The sequence below is a fragment of the Malania oleifera genome, chromosome 9 (assembly GCF_029873635.1).
Source record: "Malania oleifera isolate guangnan ecotype guangnan chromosome 9, ASM2987363v1, whole genome shotgun sequence".
NCBI classification, from domain to species: Eukaryota; Viridiplantae; Streptophyta; class Magnoliopsida; order Santalales; family Ximeniaceae; genus Malania; species Malania oleifera.
The window spans coordinates 94,307,431-94,335,370 of record NC_080425.1 but is presented as its reverse complement, the minus strand read 5'-3'; the positions used below and the strand labels follow the sequence as shown (position 1 = coordinate 94,335,370).

The window sequence follows — 27,940 nt, the reverse complement described above, 5'->3', positions numbered from 1 at the left end:
TTAGTGCATGGCTGACAGCAGCTACTTGCAGTTAGCTGTTTGCCAAGTGCCCCCTTCTACATGGCAGGACAGCAGCAGCTGGTGGCAACTAGGGCCCTGCAGTGCTGCCACCTGTTTACTGTGCATCCTCTCCTGGTTTCAGCATGCTCCTTTTTTTTCCTCCTATTTCTGCCCCAACTACTATGTTTTTATGTTTTGACATGGGTCTTAATTTCCTTTCATTTGAGCTGGTCCTACCACTAATAAACTAAATGAAAATTTTGATATAAATTAATATTACGTAGTTAATGCAAAGCATGGTTCTTCATTCAATATGAAATCAAAGCAACAACCATGCAAATTTATAGAAGTAATTTAAATTTATCATGGTTAAAGATTGTGGTTATCACACTCCAAACCCTTGAAACTTATAAAAGTATGAAAATATATCAGATATTAAAATTTAAACATAATATGACTAGCGGTAAGAGTATTGGTATTGGGTGATGTGACAAATTGGCCTATAGGACTTACAAACTTGGAGGAATTCACAAGGTTGCATCACATGCCATTCTATGTTAACGATGGTCATTCTCCCAAAATTACATGTTTGAATTCATAGTTCTTCTATTCATTTGGATATGCTTATAATATCAATCAAATGGTGCTTTGGTGGACTTGTCCATTTATTGTTTCCTCTCTGATATGAAGTACGACCTTTTATTCAAACTCCCTCCATTTTGCTAGTTTAATTACAATGTCGGTCACTTTTAGATATTGTTAACCACATTTTGCTGAAATTGCATTCATTATATTCATGTACAATTTATTTTATTGCCAAATTATTTTATTCTGAAGCATCTTGCAACAATTTCTACATTTGATAATTAAAACTGCTTTAGTAGCAATAAATGCACCATGGACTCATTCCTTTACATATGGTCGAATACAATTATTGAACTAGAGCAGATGGTCTTGTATGTTTGCTCCTTTATAACTAGTTGGTTACATTTTGAGTCCAAGGAAATAGCCTCTTTGCATAAAAGTAGGGGTAAGGTTGCGTGCACTGTGATGATTATTTTATTGCCAAATTATTTTATTCTGAAGCATCTTGCAACAATTTCTACATTTGATAATTAAAACTGCTTTAGTAGCAATAAATGCACCATGGACTCATTCCTTTACATATGGTCGAATACAATTATTGAACTAGAGCAGATGGTCTTGTATGTTTGCTCCTTTATAACTAGTTGGTTACATTTTGAGTCCAAGGAAATAGCCTCTTTGCGTAAAAGTAGGGGTAAGGTTGCGTGCACTGTGATGACCCTCCCCTATCCTCGCAAAGTAGGGAGCCTTGTGGCTCGGGGACAGTCTTGTAAGCTACTTGTCTTGTTGGATTCTAATTGTTATATCACCATTTCACTCAAAAACATAAGCAATTAGGTTGTGGGCCAACACTATATGTCAAGCCTTAACACTCTCTTGCATGTGCTGTCCAATTGCGGTTGGAGAGATAAACAAACAATAAATAACACCCAGCACATGGAATAAGATAATTTTTTACAACCATACAATGAACCAAGCAATAAGACTAGAACCCATGACCTGATATCATCATTGATCACCACTTTATGTAAACTTTTATGCTATTAGGTTGTGGGCTGATTGGCCAACAATGTGTATTAAGCCTTAATACTTAACACCAAGGGCTTGTTCCGTTGTGGAAAACAATTTTCATTTTCCATTTTTGGTTTTCCAAAGAAATACAAAAGTAACACATTGTTTCTAGTTTATTGACATTCGTGTGGAAAAGAAAACTAACATATGTATGAATTTTCCTATACAAATGTTGGATTGGAAAACATGGTGGTGTTTTTGTAATTTTTTGGAGAATTAGAAATGGAAAACAAAAATGTTTCACACAAGTAAACATGCCCTGACCTCTTCCCACTTCTTTGTAATTGTAAGACTACCTAACATGCTAGGACATGTAGCAAGGATGAGCATATAAGCATGCACAGACCAAGATCCTGCCACATTTGACTAACAATCAATTAAGCAGGAGTATGAGAATGCCAACCTTTGGATCTAATGTGGCTTTATTAGTTCTCTTTTGAGATGCAGTGATGCAATCACAACAACAACAAACAAAACCAAGCCTTAAGTCCTACTAGGTGGGGTCGACTATATGAATTATTTTTCGCCAATTTATGAGATCATGAACCATTTCTTTTTGACAAATTCAGGGCTATTAAATCTTTACTATCTCATTCCAAGTTATTTTATGTTTACCTCTACCCCTTCTACTACCCCTCACAGTAACTAACTCGCTCTTCCTCATTGGCGCACTATGTGGCTTACGTTGCAAGTGCCCAAACCATCTGAGTCGTCCCTCCCGTATCTTATTTTCTATTGGAGAGACCTAACTTACCTCGAATATATTCATTCTTTAATTTATCTTTTAGTGTTATACCACTCATCCATCTAAGCATTCTCATCTTGATAACTTTTACCTTTTGGATATTCTGTTTCTTCGTGACCCAACATTTTAATCCATATAGCATACTTGGTCTTATAGACATTCTATAAAACTTTCCTTTTAATTTGAAGGGTATTCTACGATCACAAAGCACACTTGAAGCACCTCTCCATTTTATCCAACCCACTTTAACTCTATGCATGACATTATCTTCAACTTCTCCTTCAACTTGCATAATAGATCCAAGGTATCAAAATCTACAAGCGTTATTTATTTCTTCATCATCAAGTTTAACCTTGTCTCCAATATTCCTCCAACCATTACTGAAATTACAGCTCATATATTTTGTCTTATTTCTACTTATCTTAATGCCTCTAGATTCCAAAGCTTCTTTCTATAATTCTAACTTAGCCTCGCCCTTAGTTTCATCAATGAATACAATATCATGATTATCATTTGCAAACAATATACACCATGGAACTTCATTTTGAATGTTCTTAGTCAGTTGGTCCATCACTAGAGCAAAAAGATAAGAGCCCAAAGCTGATCCTTGATGTACACTTATGGTGATTGGAAATTATCTAGTTTCTCCCTTTATAGTCTTTAAACTAGTCATTATTTCATCGTACATATCCTTAATTACATCAGTATACCTACTACATGCACTTTTTTTTTTTTTCCTAAAACCCACCATAAAACTTTCCTAAGTACCCTATCATATGCTTTGTTTAAGTCAATAAATATCATATGCAAGTCCCTCTTCTTTTCCCTAAACTTTTTCATTAATCATCTTAAAAGATATATAGCTTCTGTGGTAGATTTCCCAGGCATAAAACCAATTGATTTTTAGGGACCTTCGTTTTTAGCCTTAATCTTTGTTCAACTACCTTTTCTCACAGTTTCATCGTATGACTCATAAGTTTAATTCCACGATAGTTATTACAATTTTAAATATCTCTTTTATTTTTGTATATAGGTATTTAAGTGTTTTTCCTCCATTCATCTGGCATTTTCTTAGTCTCTATAATTGTGTTAAGTAAATTAGTTAACCATATAATTCCGTTATCATCTAAGCATTTCCAAACTTCAATTGGGATGTTATTCGGTCCTATTACTTTTCCATTTTTCATTTTTTAGTGCAAACTTAACTTCGTTAACTCCAATTTTGTGAATAAATCTTATATTTTAGTCTTTTCCTCATTTGTCAATTCTAAGTTTAAGCCTTCTATTTGGTTTTCGTTAAACAACTTATTAAAGTAACTTCGCCATCTGTCTTTTATATCTTCGTCCTTAGCCAAGACGATATCATTCTCACTTTTTATACATTTTACGTTTCCAAGTCCGTACTCTTCCTTTCTTTAGCAAGTTTAAATGTATCTCTTTTCCCTTCTTTTGTATCTAATCTATCATACAAACTATTAAATAATCTGTGTTTAGCTTCATTAACGACCTTTTTTTGCATCTTTTCTCACCTCTTTATACTTCTCGAAATTATCTATGTTTCTACATTTTTGCTACGTTTTATACCAAATTTTTCTTACGGCTTTTTTGACATTTTTATCCCACCAACTTTCTTTGCTATTCAAGAATCTTCCCTTTGATTCACCTAAAATCTCTTTTGCTATCTTTTTAATAAAGCTAGCTAATCTCCTCCAAATACTATTTGTACCTATCTCATCCTATATAGTCCAATCCCCATCTTTGATCATTTTATTTTTAAATTTTATTATATTTCTTTAGGTTCCACCACCTAGTTTTCTTACATTGGTTTATTTTATCCTTCTTCAATTCTTTAATACATATATCTAACACTAAGAATCTCTTTTGTATGATTAGGCTTTTACCTGGAATAACTTTACAATCCTTGCATGATAAATGATCTACCCTCTTAGTTAAAAATAAATCTATTTGACTTTTATTTTGTCCATTTTTAAAGGTTATTAAGTATTCTTCTCTTTTCTTAAAGCAAGTGTTCATTGTAATAAAATCATATGACATAGCAAAGTCTAAGATCGTCTCCCCAGACTCATTTTTGTCCCCATATCCATATCCTTTATGTATCCTCTCATAACCTTTGTTATCCCTTCTAACATGTCCATTTATATCTCTTATGAATATTTTCTCAGTCCTTGGTAAGCCTTGTATAATGCTATTCATATCTTTTCAAAATTGTCTATTAAGATTTTCTGCTAAACCTACTTGAGGAGCATAAGCATTAATGATATTTATTGTCTCTTGGCCTAATACCATCGTGATTTTTATAATTTTATCCCCTACTCTGTTTACATCAGCGACGCTATCTTTTATGTATTTTTCTACAATAATACCTACTCCATTCTTATGTTTTTCTTTTCTAGTGTACCAAAGTTTAAATTCTGATTTATTAGTTTCTCTAGCTTTCTTCCTCACCCACCTAGCTTCTTGAAGGCAAATTATATTAATTTTTCTTCTAGTCATTGTGTCCACAATTTCCATATTTTTACTCGTAAGTGTCACTATATTCTAAGTTGCTAATCTAATTCTAGTTTCTTGAACTAGTTTCTTAACTTGCCCACATCCAGAAAATGATGTAGGAACCCTTGCATACTTGACATCGTACCTGGGCGCCGACACAGCGTGTTGCTTCAGGGCGACGACCTAGCTTACCCTTGCCCACTTTTTTCTATACCCGGGTGGTACAAGTGGAACACGTTGCTCATAGGGGTATCCCAAGCAAATATTCAGCAAGGATTCATATCATGGAGATCTGACAAATTTTACATTGACTGTCAGCTACCTAACGCAACCCTCCTCTTTTACCCGGACTTGGGACCAGCTGTGTGTGAAAAAAATAGGACATTAAGTGCATCACAAATGGAGTTTTCTGCCTATATCAAGTTTTGCTGTTTTTGGCTTCCAGGGCTATTTTTTGTAATTTCTGAACTTTGGGGTTCATTTTGGTCAAATTATCTTGGGGGGGTCTTTTTGTAAAATTCTGGGGTATTTTTGTGTTTGTAGTTATTTTTGGCGGGGCTTTAGAAGATAAGTGGCTTTTAGAGAAGGTTATGTGCAAAATAGGAGTTGGCTTCTCTTGGAAGCTTCAGGCCTAGTATAAATAGGAGTCTTCAGCCAATTTTCCAGGAGGTTTTTGGCATTTTATCTTTGAGATGATTTTTCTCTTAAGCTCAACTACAGCCCAGCTAAGGTTATGAAGATTTGGAGGCTAGGGTTTTCAGGATTTGACCTCATGGTGCCTTCCACTCCCTCCGTTGCAGCTAAGGGCGCAAGTGGCTAGCAGAAAGCCACTATTACCATTCTGAGAAAACTGTGCCAAAACAGGTACTGATTTGGGGTTTAAGTTGCTGCTGTGACTAGAATTATTTTATTTGCTGACCTGAAATTGACAGCAGTCATCTCTTTATTATTTTATGGATTTAGTAGTTATTTGAGTCGAGAAAGATGGCTAAAACTCTATCCTGAATTCTCAGTCTTCATTTATAAATTTATTATTCTATTTCTGCTCCTATTTGCATCAAATTGTTATTAGAGCAAATTTGATCTTGTGGGTTCATGGCTGCAAGGGGTGGAAGAGGAAATAGGGACCATAGAGGTATTGAGATGTTTGGAGAGTTATAGGAACAAGTTAGGTTATGCAATCAGTTTGTTACACACTATAAGTAATTGAGGCTGTTGAAATGATGGTGATAATGAATATGATTTTGTTAGGGGAGCAAGAGAAGAAATAAATGAGCAATTTGAGGCTGAAGTTGATGGATCTAGTGATGATAAGAGTTCTGAAAGTGAAAGGTCTGCACGACAAAATGAAAGGCCTTCAAGATGGGAAGATTGCATTGTAGGTGCTCGACTAAATTCCAAAGAGTATGGTGTACAAGTAAATATTTCAAAATTTGATGGTGATATGGAAACCAAAGAATTCTTGGACTGGGTTGATAGCATTGAGAGTTATTTTGTGTGGAAAGATGTAGAGGAAAGTAAAGCTTATGGGAGCAAAGCCTAGGGGACCTGCTTCTATTTGGTGGAAATATTATCAGAATGATCGTGAGAACAGGGGGAAAAAGAATGTCAGAACTCAGAAGATGGGATTAGATGAAAGAAAAGATGAAGGCCCAATTCCTGCCCCAGCTATGAGCTGACGTTGTATCAAAGGGTTCAAAACCTGATGCAGCATGGCAAGTCAAAGAGTAAACCCAAGAGTTTCATAGGCTTTCATTGTGGTGCAATCTTGCTAAAACGACGCTCAAAAGGTTGGTCGCTATGTGAATGGTCTAAAAATGACCATAGAAGACCAAGCATGCTTGCATCACCCTTATAAGTTGAGCGATTTCTATCCACTTCCACTAAAAATTGAGTCACAACTTAACTACAACATGCCTAAGAAGCTTGTGATAGAATGTAGCAGTGGTGCATCAAGGTGGGTAGCAGCACTAGAAGTGGTCGGATAGCAGTCCCTACACGTGCTAGCCAACCAAAAAGCAACAATATGGGAAGTGGCTGAAGTGAACTAGGGGAAAACAGTGGTGAAATGCTACAAATGCTTCGAGCTTGGTTAGAGGTCCAACAAGTGTTCAAAGATGGCTGAAGGTAGACTTAATCTTGCCGAGGATCCAGAGGCTGATGGTAAAGATAATTTTGCATTTCTTGAGGACCAAGAGCAGCAACTGGAAGCTGAAAAGGTTGTACTGGGAGAAGGGATTGAGGGTGATGTCCTTGGTAATGCTTTAATCATTCGAAGGTCATTACTCCCCCCTCCAACCAGCAGCAACAATTGGGTTCTTAAGAATATAATTCAAACTAAATATACAGCTGGTGGAAAGCTTTGCAACTTGGTAATTGATAGTGGGAGCAGTGAGAATCTTGTTTCTCAAGAGATGGTAGACAAGCTGGGATTTGAGACTGAAAGAAATCCACAGCCATATCTAATTTTGTGGTTCAACGAAGGAAGTGAGATAATCCTCTCTTCAAGATGCCTTGTTAATTTCTCAATCATCTCCTTTAAGGGGTCCGTTTACTGTGATGTGGTTCCAATGGATGTATGTCATATTCTTCTTGGGCAGCCTTGCCAATATGGCAGGGGCACAATCCATGATGGTATCAAGAATACTTAATTCATTTTTTGTGAATGATGGTGAGACAAAGAAGAAGCTTGTGCCGAAACCAATGAAGGATGATGACATTGAGAGGCAAGAAAATGGTTCTTCACTTGGTCTCTTAAATAAAAGGGATTCCTCAATAAAGTAAGGAAAGTGGGCTGATTTACATCCTTTTTCAAAAGGAAGGGAAGCTGCACTTTGAGTTTCCAAACAGTTTAAAGGAGATTCTTAATGAATTCAAAGATGTGATGCTAGAAGTGATACCTGATGGACTCCCTCCTAGAGGGATATACACCATCAAATTGATCTTTTACGAGGTGCTACATTACCTAATTTGGCCTCTATAAAATGAGTCCGAAGGAGCATAAAGAGCTTAAAAAGCTGGTTAGCAAACTTCTTATAAAGGGATTTTTGCAAAAAGCACGTCCGTGCCATACCAATTTTACTCACTCCAAAGAATGGTGGAATTTGGAGAATGTGTGTGGACAGCAGGGCTATGAGCTGCAGTAATAGAGGTGAATTTCAAACCAATAAAATTTCAATAATGATTAACTACAAAGGAGATGTGAAAAAAGGGCAATCAAGGTGCAGGAAATTAGAAGAAAAAATGATAACTGCTTCAGATTTCTAGTCATGTGGAAAAGAAGGCCTGAACTTAAAAAGAGCATATGCTGACTGATGTCAAGATGTGTGAACCAAGTCTACAAAGAAGCTGCTAATGGGCACAAGTGGTTCAAGGAGTATCAAGTTGGTGACAGGGTGATGGTTTTCCTATGGAAAGAGAAATTTCTGTGCTTACCACAAGTTGAAAGGCTGAAATATTGGTGCGCAAATTTGGTGAAAATGCCTATGAAGTATAACTCCCTCCGTGGTGATATATAAATTGTTGAGTGTAAGAACTCTGCCAAAGTCACTTCTAAAAGACGAAAAAAATTGAGGTTGTCATACATGCGCGAGAGCTGAAGACTAGGGCTGGAATTTATTTCAAATTCTTGGTAAAATGGGCTGGCAGACCTGATTAAGAGAATTCATGGATTAGTGAGGAATTCATGAAGATTGACCTTGATATGTGCTGGGTAGCCAAGATGATAACTTGCACGGAGATGAGTGCTTTCTAAGAAGAGGGGGGAATGATGCAATCAGCTGTCTTTATTTAATTTTCTGCTTATATCAAGTGTTGTTGTTTTTGGGTGCTAGGGCTATTTTTGTAATTTCTGAAATTTGGGGGTTCATTTTGGTCAAATTAGCTTTGGGGGGGGGGGGTCACTTTGTATTATTCAGGGGTATGTTGGTGATTGTAGTTATTTTTGGTGGGGCTTTAGAAGATAAGTGGCTCTTAGAAGGGGTTATGTGCAAAATAGCTTGGAAGCTTCAGGCTTGGTGCAAATAGGAGTCTTCAACCCCTTTTCCTGGAGGTTTTTGGCATTTTATCTTTGAGAAAATTTTTATCCTGAGCTCAGCTCCACTCCAGTTAGGATTGTGAAGATTTGGAGGCTAGTGTTTTGAGGATTTGACCCTGCGGTGCCTACCAATCCCTCCATTGTAGCTAAAGGCGCAAGAGGCTAGCAAAAAGCCACTATATTACTGTTCTGAAACAGTGCCAATATAGGTACAAGGTTGGGGATTTAGTTGCTGTTGTGACTAGAATTATCTTATTTTCTGAACTGAAATTCACAGCAGTCATCTCTTTATTATTTTACGGATTTAGTGGTTATTTGAGTGAAGAAAGGTTGCTAACATACTATCCTGAATTCTCAGTCTTCATTTCTGAATTTCTTGTTCTATTTCTACACATATTTGCATCATGTAGTAAAGATCCATTTAGATATTCTTAACATGGTCGCACTTAGTGCACTTGTTCTTTAACAAGCCGCCCTATGATTGTTTGTAGACAACTGAATCAAGTCTAGTTGCATCAATTAGGTAGGCATAACACAGGTTAGTCTTTCCAGATTGTCAATGCCAAATTCACAATCCTATGTTGAGGAATATTTAATAATTAAGTGTTGACCATCTTCTTAATTTAAACAATTGTCTTCTTAACTTATAATTTTTTGACTTATTCTTGTAATGTAGATAATATTTGTATGGTATGAATAATTAATTATTTTTAGTTGAAAAAGATGATTTTATTAAGAAGTACCACAAGGAGCAGAGGGAATCCTCCTTAAAAGATACAAGAAGAAAGAAAAAAATAAAAAATAAATGAAAGCAGCACAGCCAGCCAATCATGTTGTAAATCAGAAAAACAGAAACCCTTTGAAACGTCCTGCTGCAAAAACCCACAAGGTGGCCAAATTCTGAATCCTATCCCAAACCATGATCAATGACATCCTTTTCCTTGTAAAAATATGAGTGTTCCATTCCAATCAAATCCCCCACTAAGCTGCAAAAAATTACATTCCTCCACAACACCAAAGCATCTTTACCCCTTCTAAAACCTATAAAATAGATAACCAACAGATCCTCCACCACCTCCAGACACCCACCTCTCTCCCAATAAGCCAAAAAGATTACTCCACACCCACAAGGAAAGGAACAATGAAAGCTTAACTGCTTAAGTGATAAGCAGATTCTGAATTTTAAAAACAAAGAGGACATACAGTAGGAGATAAAGCCTTTGAAAGGCCTCCCATGCTGCTAACAGATTGTTAGTGTGAACTCTATTATAAACGACCAACCTAACAAAATCCTTAATCTTATAGGGGGTTTTGGTCTTCCAAAGGGATCCTATGAAGTGGGAAATACATTTTTTTTTTTTGGTTAAATGCTCAAAAAAAAAAAAGAAGAAGAAAGATTTATATGAATACTCCCCAAAAGAATCAAGAATCTAGGATTGATAGTTTCTCCTTTCAAAAAGGAGCCTACCATCCAACAAACTTAATAAGGAGGCAAGCTCCAAGACCTCCCTATCATTAAGAGCCTTACAAAAATAGAAATCTCAATAGAAACCAGCCCCAAAACAAAGAACCCCCACTAGACGTTTTCCCAAAACCAAATACAACACCTGCTTCCTGCAATAAAATTTGTATGAGGAATAAAAGGAGGATACGACTGAAATATCCTTCCAAAGACTTTGACAAGAACATCTCACTGCCAAATTAGCATCCCAGCCTTTATCTTGTAGACCAAATGTACTTCTAATAACTTTGGGAAAACGCTACAACCATTTTCCCATTAAAGCAATGTTCTTAGACATCAACTTACCAAGATCCAGTAACCTGCTTTCGTTAATTATAATGCAAAAAGTACAAAATACACTAGATCATGGATTGTTTTTTTTTAGTGCATAAGCCTAATAGTAGTGACATTATTTTAGTCTTTTAGACAGTATCTTTAAGTTGGTTATGTGTGTGTTTGATTTTATTCTATTTTGCTTCATAATAAGGTAAGAAGGAGGTGGAGGATTGTCGACACCAATTATCAATCGCAAAAAGGCATGCAGAATCAATTGCCATTATCACCCCAGAACTTGGGAAGGCATTTCTTGAGGTTCGTCAGTTTGGCAATTCTTCCTGATATAATTCATTATATTTTATCTTAGAATTGAAGCATGACGAGCTGATTTTATCGCAATCTGTTTCAGGATATGTTAGTGAAAGCATCTCTGTTGAATTCTTTAAGTTGAAAATTATATTTGGATTCATTGTACTCAATTTGTTGATTATAAATGTGAAAGGACAAAAGGCAAGTACGTGGGTTGTGTGGTTATGTGTTTGTTCTCTATGTATGTTTGATGATGCATGCATGTTTACACGTATAAAGTGTAGAGGCACTCCAATTTCTGACTATTAAGTTAAAGAAAACATTTGGTTCTTTTCTTTTAGGTGTTTGAAATTCTTTTCTTGACAAGCGAAGAAAAGAAGGGAATACTTGAAAGTTTTTTCAAGCATTCTCCTGTTGAGTTTTTCAAAAGGGCAGGAAGAAAGTTTTTTCCCCTTTTTTGGTTTTGGATGTTGGTGTGGAGAGGATGATAGCTGTTGCTTGGTTAGAGTTGGAAATTTAAAATTAAGGTTATGGGCTTACACCCATTTAGAATGTGATTTTTTTGTTCCTGGGAAAAAATCTCTATGGCAGTTGTTTCAAATATTTATTTTTGTTTTAAAGTTCCTAAATTTATTTAATTTTGGTCTCTTGCAGTCTATTTGATTGGGGATGAGTTGAGAGGAGATGGCTTTTGGATTATTTCTGGTGTGGAAGTTAAATTGATAAGATTTATTGAGAAGTGTGTTTTGACGGATTTTCCTTGGGCTGCTGCTTGCTATACTCAGTCTACTTTTGCCACTAGGGTGGGAGGGGATGTTGAAATTCTGTTGTAAACCACCCAAATAAGCTTTATTTTATGGTGAGGGGAGATGCACTTTTGAATCTTTTCTCACTAGTTTCTGTCTAGACCTTTTCCTTTAGCTATTTTGAGAACATCTGGTTCCCTCTCCATTTTCTTCTTACTTTGGTTGAAGAGAGTTGGGGATATTACTTTCATTAGAAATGGGAAAATTTAAATTTATGAAGCAGTTAAACATGCTAAGGATGAATTATAACGTTGGAACATCAATGTTGTTTGGTGATGTTGACGTTAAGAAGGCTAGTATTTTGCAGTAGAGTCAATGCTGGAGGATTCACGTGACTTCTTTGAGATAATAAGGTTGTGTGATGTGTTTTGGGTGAGCATGAGAGTATTTTGCATCTATTGGGATTTTCCTAAGGTTTTTGAAAGGAGTAGTTTTTTTCTTTTCTTTTTTTGACCCTTTTATTTTTTGATTAAATGTTCATTGCAATGGTATCAGGTGGTTTTGATGGAGGATCTCATCAAAGAACAGTCCATATTGAAGGCAAATCCGAGACTGGAAAGGTTTGGGGAAGGAATATTTTTTAATTCATTATGGAATCGTCAAGTCAACTGGTGGATTAGGGTTTTATTAGAGGTCAGTGGTTGTCTGATTGCATTGCTTCAGATTTTGCTAGGTTGGATCAATGAACTCATTAAATGAGATTGGGGAAGTTTAGCAGTTGGGTGGTGCGCTGATCAGCGAGACTGGTAAGGTTTTGGAACTAGGGTGGGGCATGTAGGGGAAGTGGCATTCTGTTCTTGTGGGTCTGAAAGGCCTCTAATGGAAGGGCTTTGTTGAAGGTTTTTATTCTATTGCAGAATTTGTAAGGTCAAGCCCTCCTTTGAAACAAGGTGTAAATTTGGCTTGTGTGAAGAAGGATGTAACTTGCAGTGGTTTGGCAAAAGGAGTTGGTTGTTGTTTTAACTTGGTGTGTTGGATTTCCAGAGCGAACAGCATATGGGTTGATAGATGATTGGCAACTAGGCTTCCAACTTGAGTTATGCTGAGCATGCAAAGAATGGACCTGGGCCTAGGGTGACAGCTGGACTAGACTATGTGTTCTCACTTATAATTTTGATTTTGGCAGTTAAGGAGAGATTTTATTCCAGTTAAGGCCCAATGTAGTTTTAGGGAAATGGCCCATTTTCAGTCCATTAATTGTGCAGGATTCATCAAATAACTCTGGTTGTGTTAATCTGTCAACACTACTAGCAGGGGCAGAATGCAAAAACCTTCATCTTGTGGAATCTTCCTCTGCTCAAGTGGTGTAGTCTTATTTTCTACTGAAATGTGGTCTTCCCATTGCGAAGGAGGCTTCAAGTCAAGGAAGGGGTTTCAATGAAGGGGTTCTTATGCTAAGAAGTGATTGAGGCTGCTGATGGCTTTGATATTGGTAGCTAGGACTTTTGAGAGAATCATGAAAGATTCTTTGGTTTGTGGTTGGAGAGGAAAAAGATCATTTGGTTAGTTGGGAGGTGGTGTTTAGGTCTAAAAAGGATGGGGGTTCGATCTTAGGAAATTGGTGTCTAAAAACATATCCTTGATGAGTAAATGGTTATGGGGTTTTCCTTTTGATATGAAATTAAAAGTAAATAGAAAATGGGTGGGGAACTAAGGGGCCATTTGGTATCACTATCAAAAATTAGAGAAACAAAAACCAGAAACAACTACCTATATGGTTAAGATTTATAAAACTAATACAAATTAAAAACCTAATATAAAAAAATCTCATTTTCATTTTAAAATCAGAATGTTATAAAAATATGATTAAAATAATAAAATTACAAATAATGCACATTTAAAAAATTGCTATAATTAAAATAAAATTTATTATAATTATTTTGCTTGATTGTTCTACTTTCAAATATTACTTTACAATACAAATTTTATTGGACGTAACAATTGAAAAGTAGTAAAAGTATTTTGTAATTAGCCTTAATTTTTTTTAAAAAAAATTTATGTATATTTTTATTTTAATTATATTTAAATTCATATGATCATTTAATTTTGATTTTAATTTAAAAGTGTCTAAAATGAATAATTTAATCTAAAAAACTATTTCTAGATATTAAAATTTCTAGCAATAAGTTTCCAAAACAATTGAAAACCATAAAATTTGGTTTTCAGTTTTTTGGCAAGCAGTTGAAAACAGACAATAAAAACAAAAAACTGACAACAGAAACAAATGCATTTTTATAATCTGTTTTTTCACTGTGGAGAAACGGAAACAGAAAACAGAAAAAAATAACGATGTCAAACAGGCCCTAAGGTGGGCTTTAGATCTACTTTTGAGAGTCCTTTGTGATGTGTATCTCATCTTTACCCATGTTTTATTTCTAATACCAAATCTAGCGTGGGCAATAGGCCTTACCTTCGTTTATAGACGACCAATGGGTGGGGGATCCGATTCTTTTTCTGTTACTTCGTTTGTATTTTTTTTTTATCAATATAATGGGTTGTTTCCTCTTTTTTTCTTTTAATGGGGAGTTTTCGTGGGACCTCCATTATTTTATATATCTGAATGATAGAGAGGTGGAGAAGCTATCATCTTTGTTGAGTTTGTTGGAGGGTTGTTACCCTTCCCAAAGGGAGTATGTGAGGAACTGGGTGCTGGATTCTTTGGGGGAATTTTCTTGCAAATATTTCTTTGAGTTTCGATCTTGCAAAGCATGATGCATGCCAAGAAGCCAGACCATGGGTAGATCCTTCTTGGAGAATAATTTGAAAGAAGTGGAACAAGGATTGTTGGGTTTAGTTTATACCTTATTATGTGTTCAGATTATGTGTATTTGGGGGCTTGTTTGCAATATTTGTCTATTTATAGGGGTATGTTTGTAATTTCATGTAGTTTAGGGGTGTATGTGTAATTTCATGTTCTATAAGCATTCTTAAAAATAGTGTGTGAAAGGCTTCGTCCATGAAGAAGTTGTTGAGGATTATAATTGAGAAGTGTACGTGTGATTTCCCCTAGTATCTCCTCTCTTTTCCCTCTTCTATGTTCTTCCTTCTCCATTATATTCTCTCATGGCTGCAGATCCTTGATGCTGTCCCCACTCATTTGATATCAGAGCCCCAAATCGATCTCCATTCTTCTATTTCAATTCCCTCATCTTCCCCCTCTACTCTTCTTCCTTCTCTTCTCTGTTGTGTTACTTCTCTCTCCCTCCCGGATCTGCATCATTTGCTTCTGATCTGAACTTTCTCCTCGCTGTTCTGTTCCTGCTGCCAGTATCCCTTTCTCTCCTGTTTTCGCTGTTCTTCTCTCATCTTCTTCTTCCCTGGGCTGATTCTCTCAATCCTCTCTCTATTTCTGATTTGTTCTTTTCTTGTTCATCCTCCTCTCTTCTTCTTCTTCTTCTTCTTCCTCTTCTTCTTTCTTTCTATGTTCTGTTCTCTTTATCTATTCTTGTTCTGTTCTCTGATTATATTCTCTCCATCTAACTTCTTCCTTCTATCTACTTTCATTTCTCTTCTTTATTTCCCCTTCTCCTATATCTCTTTGATTCTAGTTTCTTGTTCTCTTCCATGAAATTTCAGTCCAAAAAAATAAAAATAAAAGAGCAGTTCTGAACTTCTTAAAAAATTCCAATCATGTCCCCAATTTTTTTAGCACCCCATTCTTGGAAGATTTTTCCGACACCTCCCACGCCATCATACTCAAAACCCCCTGAAACCAAGACAATGAATTTGTGAGTTACTCAACTTGAGACACTATAAGCAAGGGAAATGCCTGTGTTTTAAGACATCTACAGTCTTCCACACATTCCAATTATTATGTCATTCCTGCTTATCCCCAATTCTCTATTCAAGTCCGATGCTGCCAATAGAACATGGTTTCTTGCATCTTTCAAGCACTAGCTTTCAAAGAGTCTAAGTTTGCTTCTTACTTTTGATCCTCCAACATTTCAAAATTCAAGGCTGAATTTTTTATAACTAGGGGAGATTTGATGTAGTACAAGAAGCAAAACCATGGGTAAGTTACAGAATTTTATAACTTGTTGCAGAATGATTCAAAAGAATTTTTGGGATGAGGATTGTTGGGCTTAGCTAATAGTTTATTACACAACAACAACACCAATCCTTAAGTACTACTTGGTGGGGTCAGTTACATAAATTCTTTTTCACCAATTCACCTTATCGAGTGCATTTTCCTCTATTATATTAAGTGCTATTGCATTCTTCCTCACTACCTCATTCCAATTTATTTTAGGCCTATCCCTATCCCTTTTCATGCTAGAAACAATAACTAATTCACTCTTGTGCTCTATTTTGCTTGTGTTTCAAATGCCCAAACCATCTAAAGTTGTCCCCCCTCCCTTATCTTGTTTTTGACCAGTGCTATGTCTAAATTATTGCATATATGCTCGTTCCTTAGTTTGTCTTTTAATGTTATACCACTCATCCACCTTAACATTTACATTTCAGCAACTTTTACTTTTTGTACATGTTGTTTCTTAATTGCCAACTTTCTAAACCATAAAGCATAGTTGACCTTATAGTCATCTTGTAGAACTTTTCTTTTAATTTTAAGGGTGTTCTATGATCACCCAACACGCTTGACACACTCCTCCTTTTAACCTAACTTGCTTTAATTCTATGTATTACATCTTCAATTTCGCCTTACGCTTGCATAGTAGATCCAAGATATCTAAATCTATCAGTGCTAATAATTTATTGATTATCAAGTTAATAGTTTATTATTTGTAGTTTAAATAGTATAGGATTATGTGTATTTGGGGTCTTGTTTGTAATATTTGTGTATTTTAGGTGTATGTTTGTAATTTCATGTAGTTTTAGGAGAATATCTATAATTTCATGTGTTAGAGAATTGGCTTTCTTATAAATAGTGTGTGAAAGCCATGTAGAAGTTTTTGATGAATTTGAGTTGAGAAGTGAACGTGTGATTTCCCCCTATATCTCCTCTCTATTTTCCCTCTTCCTCCTCATTCCTTTCTCTCCTATATTCTCTCATGACTGCAAATCCTTGATGTTGTTCTGCATCAATGTCCTTTTCGAAGATTCTTGTTTGGTTGGTTGTTCTTAACAATGTTTAACACTAACAATATGTTGCAAAGGAGGCCTTATCTCTAAATATGCGTGTCCTTTGCTTCAACTTTTTCCTCTGCCTCTCATTTGTTTATGCATTGTCCTTTTTCTTGGAGGATATGGAACAAGCGTTCTTTGCTTTTGTTGGGGAAAGTTGCATTTGGCCTGGACTCTAGAGTCGGTGAAGGATATGTTGGCCATTTCTTTTTTGGGGTTCAGGAGTGAAGACTGGTAAGCATTTTGGAATGTGGGTTGTATGTTGTTGTGGTGTATTTGGATTGAAAGGAACACCTGTATTTTTAAGTGGAAGACTTTTTGGATCTTGGTTTGAGGTAAGATACAATATTTCGCTTCTTTATGAGCCGTTGATGCAGGCTGTTTCAAAGGAATGTGTTTTGAGAATGTTCAACATGATTGTTGGCGGTTTTGCTTTAAATGTTCTTGTTTTTTATTTAATATTTTCTGTTTTTTTTTTTTTGGGAGGATTTCCTGGTTCTTTTACTTTGTTGATTCTTTTTCTATTAATATAATTCTTCTTTTTCGATAAAACAGAAGAGGCTTTTGTGATGCTGGGCAAGCCTCTTCTTCCTTGGAAGTTCTTCATAGGACTCAAGGAGCATAATAAATTAGATGGTCAACAAAACGCTTATTCTTGTTCATTTGGCAGGGACAAGAAAATTGGTGGTAGCTTGGTTGTGCAGGGAGCTTTATCTTTGAAAGATAGAAAACATGACTTAATAAAGATTGATAGTTGTTGGAGGGCTGTAAGTTGGATTTCAAGATGTGTTAGGTTTTTGACAAATATTGCTTAGTCCAGAATTTAGGTATGTGGAATGCTAGGGATTTAAAATGATGATGGAAGTTGTGCTATTGTGGAGAGTCTAGTAAATATTATGAGGAAATGTTTAGTAGGGGAAAGCTAGTGAGAGGGATTTGTCAAAATTGGGGTAAAAGGGGATGATGAGTTAAAATGAGGAATGTGAGGTGGTCTCAGTTTGCTTGTGTTGATCATTTATTATTAGATGAATTTTGTAAACAAAATGAGTGCTACTCAAACCACTTCAACTCTATGGATGCTAGTTCTCAAGTGTAAACAACTCCTATTGAAGGTTTGGAAGGAATTCCTATTTTTTGAGGATGAAGAATTGAGTAAAGAAGCTGTTAATGTTGGGGATGAGAAGCATGATTGGTTTAATGGGGGATGGCATATTTCCAGTTCCTGTTTCTTTGGTTTAGGAGGTTAGTGAGAAGGATAAATAAGCTTAGAAACTTATAGGTGAGACAGATTGGTGGTTGTAACACTGGGGGATTAGAAATGAGGTTGGATTAGGGTAGGAGCAAAATGAGAAAAGGTCAACATGGGCTGGCTACTCTATTAATTATGAAGAGAAGTGTTTGAAAATAATTTTTTTTTTATTTAGTTTTAGTTTTTCCTTACTGTTATATCTTTGGATTTTGTTTTTATTTTTTTTAATTTTTGTATTTATTCTTTGTTTTTTAGTCTTGAGGAATATTTATCCTATTTCCTTCTCAATAAATTTCATATTCTATAAAAGAAAATGATGCTTGCTAAAAGGAAAAGAAAATAAAGTGGAATTATGTTTGTTGGTTTTCATAGTGCTTGTGGAGAAGTTGTTTTGGAGTCACTTCAAGAAACTACATAATGGATGGGTCAACACGTGCGGACCAAGATCCTATGCCTCGATGAGGATGGCTATCCAAAATGTGATTATTGACCTTCATCTTGCACTTTATAGTTTTATGGAGGTGCGACTAACCTTTTTATTTAGGTGTGGTTAAATCACCTAATTATTATCAATTAATTGGTCTCTAGCTAATCCTAAGATCCAAGAAACCGATAGTCCATAGTTTATGGACCAAAGCCAAGTTCGGGAGTATAGTTGTGCTAGGGGAAGGTACTAGCACCCTCTACACACCCATTCTTTCAAAGAATATTATGATACATTCAGGATGCTCAAACATTAGTCAAGTAAAGACTTTGATTCTTCATTTTTTTTTAGGTTACCTTTTTGTCAACTATCATTCCACCTTAAGACCATTGGGTACCCTATTAGTCATAAGACTTCCCTCACCTTGAGAATCCTAGAAGAGTGTTATCATGCCACTTTTGGGTTCCATATTAATTAATTAGGGTGTTTTTTTTTTTGTCTTTCATTCAATTCAAATCATGCACAATTACTAAGGGAACTTTAAAGCCATGCTAATCATCAAAATACATATCAAAGTTTAAACATCTCAAGCCACAATTGAAGCAAGAAATGTTTAAATAATGCAAACAGAGCATATATGCACAAACAAATCAAATCATGCGCTAACCATCATTCAATGGGAGCCAAATATCTCTGACAAGGAACCATAATTCATTCAACTGCTAAAAAAAAAAGAACTCAATAGGAATTTTTATGTACAAAAAAGGGGAAACCCCTATATGGTTTTTTACCGTTTTATTATTATTATTATTTTGTTTTTTGGGGCACTTTGGAAAAATCAAATCTATGAGAAAACAGTCCTAAAATTCAAACCAAAGGCTGGATGATAACCAAGATTTTTTTGGAATTTTGTTCACCATTTTTCATTTTTTTTTTTTTTTTTTTGGATTTTTCATTAAACAAAAGCAAACCATAACTTCATAAAATAATCAAATTAAATTTTTTAAAAAACTAAAAATAAAAAGTACTTAACCCAAAAAAATAGACATAAAAACCCTTTTATATTTAAAAAAACAAATTTTAAATTTGTAAAAAAATAATTTTTATTTAAAGAACCAAATAAGGGAAAAAGATAAATATACAAAAATAAAATCTATAAAAGTTAATTCTAAAATAAAAATATACATTTTTTTATTTTTCCCTATTTTTGGAGAAAATTTTACAAGAAAACCGTTGTAAACTGATTTCTAAAGTTTAAAACGGAAATAATAAAAAAATAAAATAAAAAAAAAAGGAAAAACTAGTTGGATTGTTCTAAGTGGACGGCCAACTGGTTCTGAGGTCACTTAAGTAAGCACATGCACGGCACATGAGAGTGGCTGCAGCCAATTGAGGGCAGCCTGGTGCACAAAGCTCCTGCATATGCGGGCTCCGGGGAAGGGGCGGACCACAATGGGTCCGGGGAAGTGGCTGCAACCAATTGCACTACAAAAATATGAAAAATATTTCTATTTCCCGCTCAATTCAAATATGTATATTATAATAAGGACCGCCACTTTCTTGGCCTCTCCAACGCTGGAAATGCCATGCTGCCATCGTTGCTTGACCCCTAGAGTCCCTCTAAACGTTATGAAACGTTGTTTTTGCATTGAAACATGCCTAGAACATGTTTCCTGTCCTTGGTTGGCCGTTCTTGGCACTAATGGCGGCGATACTGATTCTCAGCCATCTGAAGGGTAGTTTGACAGTTTTTTGCTTCCTTTGCAGCCCATGAAAATTGTTTTCACTCCCTAGAACACACAAAACTCTCCGTGCATGTGGAATTCTACCCAAAGCAGCCCTGCACACTCCCACATTTTGATTTTTCTCACTCTTCTTCTCTTCCTATTTTCTTCCTTTTGCCCTGGATTTTCTAGTTTTGTGAACCTAAGCACGAATGTTTAACCTACCTCATAACCCCAGATTTGAATCCATAAACTTACATACTTCCGAATAACGAACTCAAACACATGAATAAAATCAAACTCTCAACTCAATCTATTCATGTAAATCTTGACCTTATTGCAATTCTAGGATATATCAAAGGATTCAATTTCAATCATGCTGTAAAGATTAAAGCTTTGAACATATTTAGTATTAAAATAAATTAATAAATAAAGATTTTGCATGAAACAATACCATGGAGGCTATATAGGGTTGATTAAAAAAAAATGAAGGCTACGTATGGGATAGGTGACAACTTGTCTTCTTCAAAGATTGTGAAATCCCAATGAGCAAAGAAATCCAAGTAAGAAATCAGCAATTTGAATCTTCAAGCTTCAATCTTTGATTAAGTATTCCCCAAGAAAACTCAAGGAGTGGAGAAAACCCAAAGCTTGAACATATGCCTATTGTTTCTCTCTCTCTCTTTCTCCCTCCCTCCCTTCTCTTTCTATAGTGAACATATTCCCTCCTTGTGAGCTTGTTTTTCCCTTCTGTCATTCCATCTTTTTATTGAGCAAAGGGAAGATAAGGTGTGACCCTAATTCCCTATTACCAAAATTCCCCTTAGCACAAAAGCATTACTCTCCTTGTCCCAACAATTTGGATACCAAAACACCAGAAAGGGAAGAAGGGCTCTATTTAACTTCTCTAGACTCAAACTTACCCCTCATGTTCAAATATTAGAGGAGATCTGCAGTTCTTGGCCAAATTGACCCCAGACAAAATAGGGGTATCAACAGGATGTTTATGTTAAACTCCAATACAAAATTTTTCATGCAATGAACTGAAATCATCTACTTCAGCATTTTGCCTAAATTACATCCGCCCAACCTAATTGCAAATAGGCATAATATTAGAATTTCTTAACTAGATGCTGAGCGAGATGCTACTCCTTCCAGTCCAAAGGTTTCTTTGATTGGAAAGGCCTAAAATATAAGCTTTATTAAGGCAATAAAACTCCCATAAAAAATTAATAAATAAATAATGCACAATAGCTACAACTACTGTTAACTAGTGATATTTAATGTTTGAAAAAGAAAATTAAAATTTCTGACAATGGGCAAGCAATGCGTGAAATGAAAAATCTATGCTTTGGCTGTTTTATGTTGGACCAATGACCCTAGCAAGGACAACAGTTTCTGCGGGTTTGACTGATGGTACTCTAACATGGCTACCACATTTATTTGTATTAAGTCAGTTCCCCCCCCCCCCCCCCCCCCCCCCAAACCCTAAAAAAAAACCCCTATTTTGGCAATATTATGAATTAATCTTTTAAGGTGGTTTGAGACATAGATTTTCATTGATCATAACATGTTTATATGTTCAACAGCCACTTGAAATATATTTAATGCTTAGTAATTTCTTAATTTTTTTCTAGAGTAATTAGTTATTTTCTTACATGCACCTGCAGATGCCTACTACTATTGAGGAACTGGAGGTTGCTATTCAAGATACTATTTCTCAAGCCAATTCTATATTTTTCCTAAACAACAACATTTTGGAAGAATATGAAGGGCGTCAGCGTAAAGTAAAGCCCATATTTTATTTTGTTTTGCTTCAGGTTTATGGGATATATTGTTCCATTTTTGTTTCATTCACAGATCGGAGACCTTTCTGCAAAACTGGAAGCAGATGAAAAGGAACTAAGGAGGCGTTTAGCTGAAATAGAAGCCCTGAAGGCAAGAGTTTATTCTTTACATGTCTTGTGCTCTTGTAGTTGTTATGCTCTCTAGCTCCAACTCTGATACCTGGCAAACTTTTTGAGTATGTTAAATTATTTAATTGTTACTCAAACATGTTAACCATTTACATTACTAGATATTCTGATTTAGATTATGTGCAGGATAGTTGGCTTCCAACATTGAGAAACCTTGTTGCTCAGATAAATGAAACTTTTGGTCGTAACTTCCAAGAAATGGCTGTTGCTGGAGAAGTTTCATTAGGTATTCAAAATAGGTCCTTAAACAAATATATTTCTGTAGGCTTTATTAATCACTGCTGTGTTGATGTTTATCCTCAGATGAGCATGACAGAGACTTCGATCAATATGGTATACTTATAAAAGTAAAATTCAGGTAATGCAGCTTCTAACCTCTTTTTCTTTTAGGATCCAGTTACATGAGAGAGAACGAATACCTGGAAATGTATGTTTCTGCTGACTTGTGAGGTTGCTTGTGTTTGAGATTGTTGCTGATATATGGGCTAGACAATGTTGTTTATGGCCTGTTTCTACCACATGGCATCCATCATCCTTCAGCTAAAAAAAGATTCCATTTCTGTTCTCATTTTCTTTTTTAAAAAATTGAACTAGAGCAAGTTTGGTAGTGATGAAGTTCCTGCATTGTTTTGCTGCAGAAACAACAGTTTTTTGGGGTTTTGCAATACAAATTTCCAAGATTGTCTTCGCTGGATTTGAAGCAGGCCACTAAAAAACTTGTTTTGATGGATGAGGCTTATTAGTTATGTGAGAAATTGGATGGTTTGTTTTTTTTTTTCAAGTCAGGCAAGGCTGCACATGTTGTGCCCTCCCTATATGGTGTGGGAGCTTTGTGCGCTGGGGACAGCACTGTGAGTTCAATGTGAAAGGGAAAAGGAAGAAATTGAAGCTTGAGTGTGCTATTTTTGGATGTTCTCTTCTCTGCTAATTCATTGCGAAAGGAAAGAGATCAACCTTGTTTTGGGTTGGGATATAGGAGGGATCATTTGGTTGGTTGGGACATGGTGTGTAGGTCCAAAACACTCGCCCAGTGGTGGGGTTGGCGTGGGTTGTCATGAGGCTGGGGTTGGGGTTGGGTTTGGTTGGTGTCTAAAAACATTGCTCTAGTGGAAAATGATTAAGTAGGTTTTCCTTGGAAACAGATCCTTTTTTGGCGTAAAGTGGTCAAAAAATTTTTTTGATGACGTGGGAACTCCATGCCACCGATGGGTCCTTTGTACCCCTCCCGGTGCGGCACCAAATCCACAGGGGTGAGATGTTGCCGCCCCGCCTATTGATGCACCCCTGGTAATTCACCGGTGTAATGCCTCAAAGGAGAATCGAACCTGTGACCTTGGGGTCTCCAAAGTCACAAGTTTGCCCTTACCACCTGAGCTGGCCCGGCTGGGCTAAAGTGGTCAAAAGTTTGTTTGATCTTCAGGAGGAGTGGGATGCTAGGGCTGGTAAACATTGCTGGCGCTAGTCCTTTAGAAGTTCATTTCTCAGGTTTCTCATTTTGGTTAATAAATGCCCATTGAATGGGGTTGCTAATCCCTAAAACATACAATGTACTGTATGTATCTGCTGGGTTATGGACTATTGGGTGGGCATCCTACCCTGGGTTTCTATTGTTTCAATCTATCTTTGTCTGATTCCTGTCAAAACATGTACTCAAGGGTGTGGTGAGGCAGGTGGTTTCAAATTGGACTCCCCATTCTTTAGATAGTGAAGATTAGCAAGATTTTGCTCCACTGCTGAATGGAGCGAGAAAGCTTCTTTTATTTCTATGGGAAGAGAATATTTCTTTAGTCCTTCCTGCTGTCTTGCCACGTTTTCTTCACATTTTCAGGCTTCATATTACTCCTATTTCTAGATTTGTGGTTGTCAATGGCAACTCCATCCTGTAATTTCCATTCTTGAGGAATTTTATAGATAGGGAGGCTGATGATCTTATTTTACTTCTTAATTTGCGTGATTCTTTTCACCTCTTTTCTTAGTGGGATGCTAGATGGATCTAGGACAGTTCTGGATCTGTTCTTGCAATCAATTTCTTTTTATTAACCAATTTATCGAACCAGCTAGTGGGATCTTTTTGAGATGTGGATTCTGTGCCTACATTCTCTTTTCCTCCCTGTAGTTTTAGTCAACATGCTCTGTTTAGGGTTTCTCGCTTGTTTCATTATTTGAATTTTCAATAATCAGTGTTACAAGCAATTTTCATCCCAGTAAAAATAATTACTGACGAGGCACATGGTCACTGATGATGAATAATAGTGTCAGTGGCAATGGTGCTGATGCTAGTAGATTATGACACAACATGAAAAGCAAGCGTGGTTTTTTAAGGATGTTGAAGATGACAGTGGTAGAATAGTGGTTTGTGTTGGCATCAATAGCGGTGATGATCATGAAATTGGGTAACATAGTAGGTATGGTGATGCTATTGTGGTTAGTGTGATGGTGTTGGTGGTTGTGTTGGCTGATCTTTTTTTATTTTCTTTATTATAATTATTTTCATAGAGGATGGTATAGGCAGGCAAATTAAACTTAAATTTGTTCGTATTTCTTAAATGAGAATTGCTTTAGTCCCTTGCTAATAGAATCTTATTAAAGGTTATGCTGAAAATTGAACTTTGATCTGGAAATGTGAGTTATGGGTCCTTTGTTTAGATAATTAACATTTATGATTTTACTGTTTTAAATTTCATTCACAGTTTTCATTTGCATTTGGTGCACTGTTAATTTCCCATTTGATAGGCTATTTACCTGTTTGGTTTATTTTTTATTTGGATTCATGTTGTGTCTTTCCTGGAATAGAATGTTATTGAAGGTTATGCTGAAAACTGAACTTTGATCTAGAAATGTGAGTTATGGGGTCCTTTGTTTAGATAATTAACATTCAGGATTTTACTGTTTTGCATTTCATTCACATTTTTCATTTGCATTTAGTGCACTGTTAATTTCCCATTTGAAAAGCTATTTACCTGTTTGGTTTGTTTCTTATTTGGCTTCATGTTGTGCCTTTCAGGCAAGCAGGACAACTTCAAGTTCTTAGTGCCCACCATCAGTCTGGAGGGGTATCACCGTAAATATAATTTTCAAATTCATGACCTTGCATTTGAACTTGCATTACAAAAATCTTGAATTTCCATTTTCTAGGAGCGCTCTGTTTCAACAATTCTTTATCTTGTTTCGCTACAAGACCTTACAAACTGCCCATTTAGAGTTGTTGATGAGATAAACCAAGGTTAGTTACCATATCTAATAACTACTACCGTGTTGTGAAAGAAGCCCATGCAGAACTTGTCTTTTCATGTTTTTTCAGGAATGGACCCCATAAATGAAAGAAAGATGTTCCAACAGTTGGTGAGAGCTGCCAGCCAGCTTAATACACCACAGTAAGAAATTATATATACTTAATGACAATTCTTGTATTCGATAGGCTTGTTAAAAAAGCAGAATTAGAAAATTTATGACTTGTGAGAGTAAATTTTGATGTCTTTTAACTTTATAATTACTACTTGTGATGGGGCAATTCTCATCTGATGAGCTTGTTATTCATTCTACGGAAAACTTTTCTGAACATCGCTTTTAAGGTGTTCGGTAATAACTATGTGCTATGTTTGTCTATTCTCCCGAGTCTACTGCTCACATCTAGGATTTGTGTACAATTATTCAGGATGGAACATGTAGAATTACTATACTATCATTCCGCAATAAAAGTGAAAACCCTTGCAGTTTTTACTAAACCTGTAAGATTGACAGTTCTATAAAAGAGTGTGCTTTGTGATCTTGGCATCAACATCTTCCTTGACTTGCAACCCCCAAAAAAAAAAAAAAAATTTTGTTACTGCTCGAGTGTATAAAAGCTATCTGCATCATATACCCTTTTTTATGGTATCAGAGGAAAATTTGACGACATCAATACCTTGCAGGTGTTTCCTACTTACACCAAAGTTGCTGCCAGATCTGGAGTACAGTGAGGCATGTAGCATTCTGAATATAATGAATGGACCCTGGATTCAGCAGCCATCAAGGGGTATATTCTGCTTAGAAGCTCAAGTAGTGTAGTTTTATTTATTGTAATCATAATTTATTTTTTCAATGGCAATATTTTTTTGGTCATTTCAGTGTGGAGCAATGGAGACTGCTGGGGCACTGTCGTGGGCTTGCTCAAAGAAGGTCGATGCTGAAATCGTTCACATAAAATGATGAATGCATCTGTACACAGTGGGTGTTTTGTTCTCTCACCAATTATGTGAAAAATTATGTTTCCCTGTTCCTGCGTCGGATGCCTCTGTAAAGATAAATCTGTTGTTGTAAAACCATAACCTCTTTTCTATAAATTTTTGTATATGTAAAGGGTCAAAAATGTTGAAAGTAGCACAGGAAGGACATTTTCGCGAAGTTTGTATTTGTCAAAGCAAGGCAGGATCCTCCATGGCCTGTCATTTTTGTTAGGTGATTTCTACTGTAATATGATGAATTTTGGGTTCGTAATCAAGGTTTGAAAAACAAAGAATTTTAATTCCATTATTTTCCAAATTATGTGGCTCGTTTATGGTTTCTTGCCTCCATGCATTCTTGCTTTACTAAGGGATATTAGCCTTTAATCTTGTCCTTTTATGATGTCGTATGTTTTCTCCCACGTCTCTTCTGCGCCAATGAAAGAAAAAAAAAAAACATTTGTCTTTTCAATCTACCCCTCTTTGCTGCACCTATTGCGTTGAATCTATTCTTTTTTTCCTGTTAAGATTCTAGAATTATTTTTTTGGATTGTTGAGGGTGAAGACAAGTCTTAGTGTTGGAAATTTGGAATGGCTACGAAGGCCTGTGTAGGCGTGCGTATTCTTGAGGAGTTAAATCTTTTTGATAGAATCACGAATTGACTGGATTGACTTGTATGAGAACGGGGAAGATTGTAAATCTGTGCAAATATCTAGGTAGTTTTGTAATATTTACAAAAGTAAAGAAGATATAATATAGAATTCATTTACAAGGTCGGTCAGTTTTATTTGTTTTTTATTTGTCTATTATAGGAGTGTTGAATTCTTGGATTTTAAAACTCTCAAAAAGATCTTAGGCCATCATTCCAAAACTCAAGGAACATTTGGTAGATTTGTTAGAAGAGTTCTCTAGAATGACCTATTTATTCAACCTTGTTCAACCATGACTCCGGAATAGACTAAACGTTCATTCATTGTAACCTTGGATTCTTCGAAGCTAGGAAAGGGAAAAATGAAACTTGAAAATAAAAACAAAGGCACACTAACGATCTCATAAAGAACACTAGCACGGATTTGGATGACATTTTATATTCTATGCTTACGTCCCAAACAAACCATTTAGAACTTTGAAATGGAAATTTTGGTTGCTTTTCCATCAAGACCCACAGAAGATGCAAGGATTGCATGATTCGATTCAAAAGATGATGACGATGATGATGTGCTTCTACATGCTCTCACTATGTGACCAACTTCTGATGATTTGTTAGTGCGCTTAACTTACAGAAACGTAGTTCAAACACAGATGTCTTTAGATAATCCCACGCCCCAAATGCTCTAAAATTGTTCATCCCATCCAAATCAGAAAGCCCCACATGGAAAATTTCATTCCCATTCATGATTGAAAACCCAATGGCTAAAACACAGATTTGATGAATTGCCACA

The 27,940-nt window shown here is 35.9% G+C and overlaps 1 protein-coding gene across 5 annotated transcripts in view; it reads left to right on the top strand.

The window, feature by feature from the left end:
• Window positions 1–26,816, top strand: part of LOC131164621 (structural maintenance of chromosomes protein 5) — a 50,872-nt gene extending 24,056 nt beyond the window's left edge. For 4 of the 5 annotated variants that reach the window (XM_058121944.1, XM_058121942.1, XM_058121943.1 and 1 more), the window contains exons 21-30: window positions 10,937–11,040; window positions 21,990–22,106; window positions 22,180–22,257; window positions 22,422–22,521; window positions 22,599–22,653; window positions 25,300–25,348; window positions 25,431–25,518; window positions 25,597–25,669; window positions 26,207–26,310; window positions 26,403–26,816. In XM_058121944.1, the coding sequence (XP_057977927.1) occupies window positions 10,937–11,040; window positions 21,990–22,106; window positions 22,180–22,257; window positions 22,422–22,521; window positions 22,599–22,653; window positions 25,300–25,348; window positions 25,431–25,518; window positions 25,597–25,669; window positions 26,207–26,310; window positions 26,403–26,464 (830 nt within the window). In that variant the 3' untranslated portion in view covers window positions 26,465–26,816. Of the gene's footprint in view, window positions 1–10,936; window positions 11,041–21,989; window positions 22,107–22,179; window positions 22,258–22,421; window positions 22,522–22,598; window positions 22,654–25,299; window positions 25,349–25,430; window positions 25,519–25,596; window positions 25,670–26,206; window positions 26,311–26,402 lie in introns of those variants that run through there. The other variant, XR_009139297.1, reaches the window with a different exon arrangement.
• The last annotated feature ends 1,124 nt before the right edge of the window (window positions 26,817–27,940 follow it).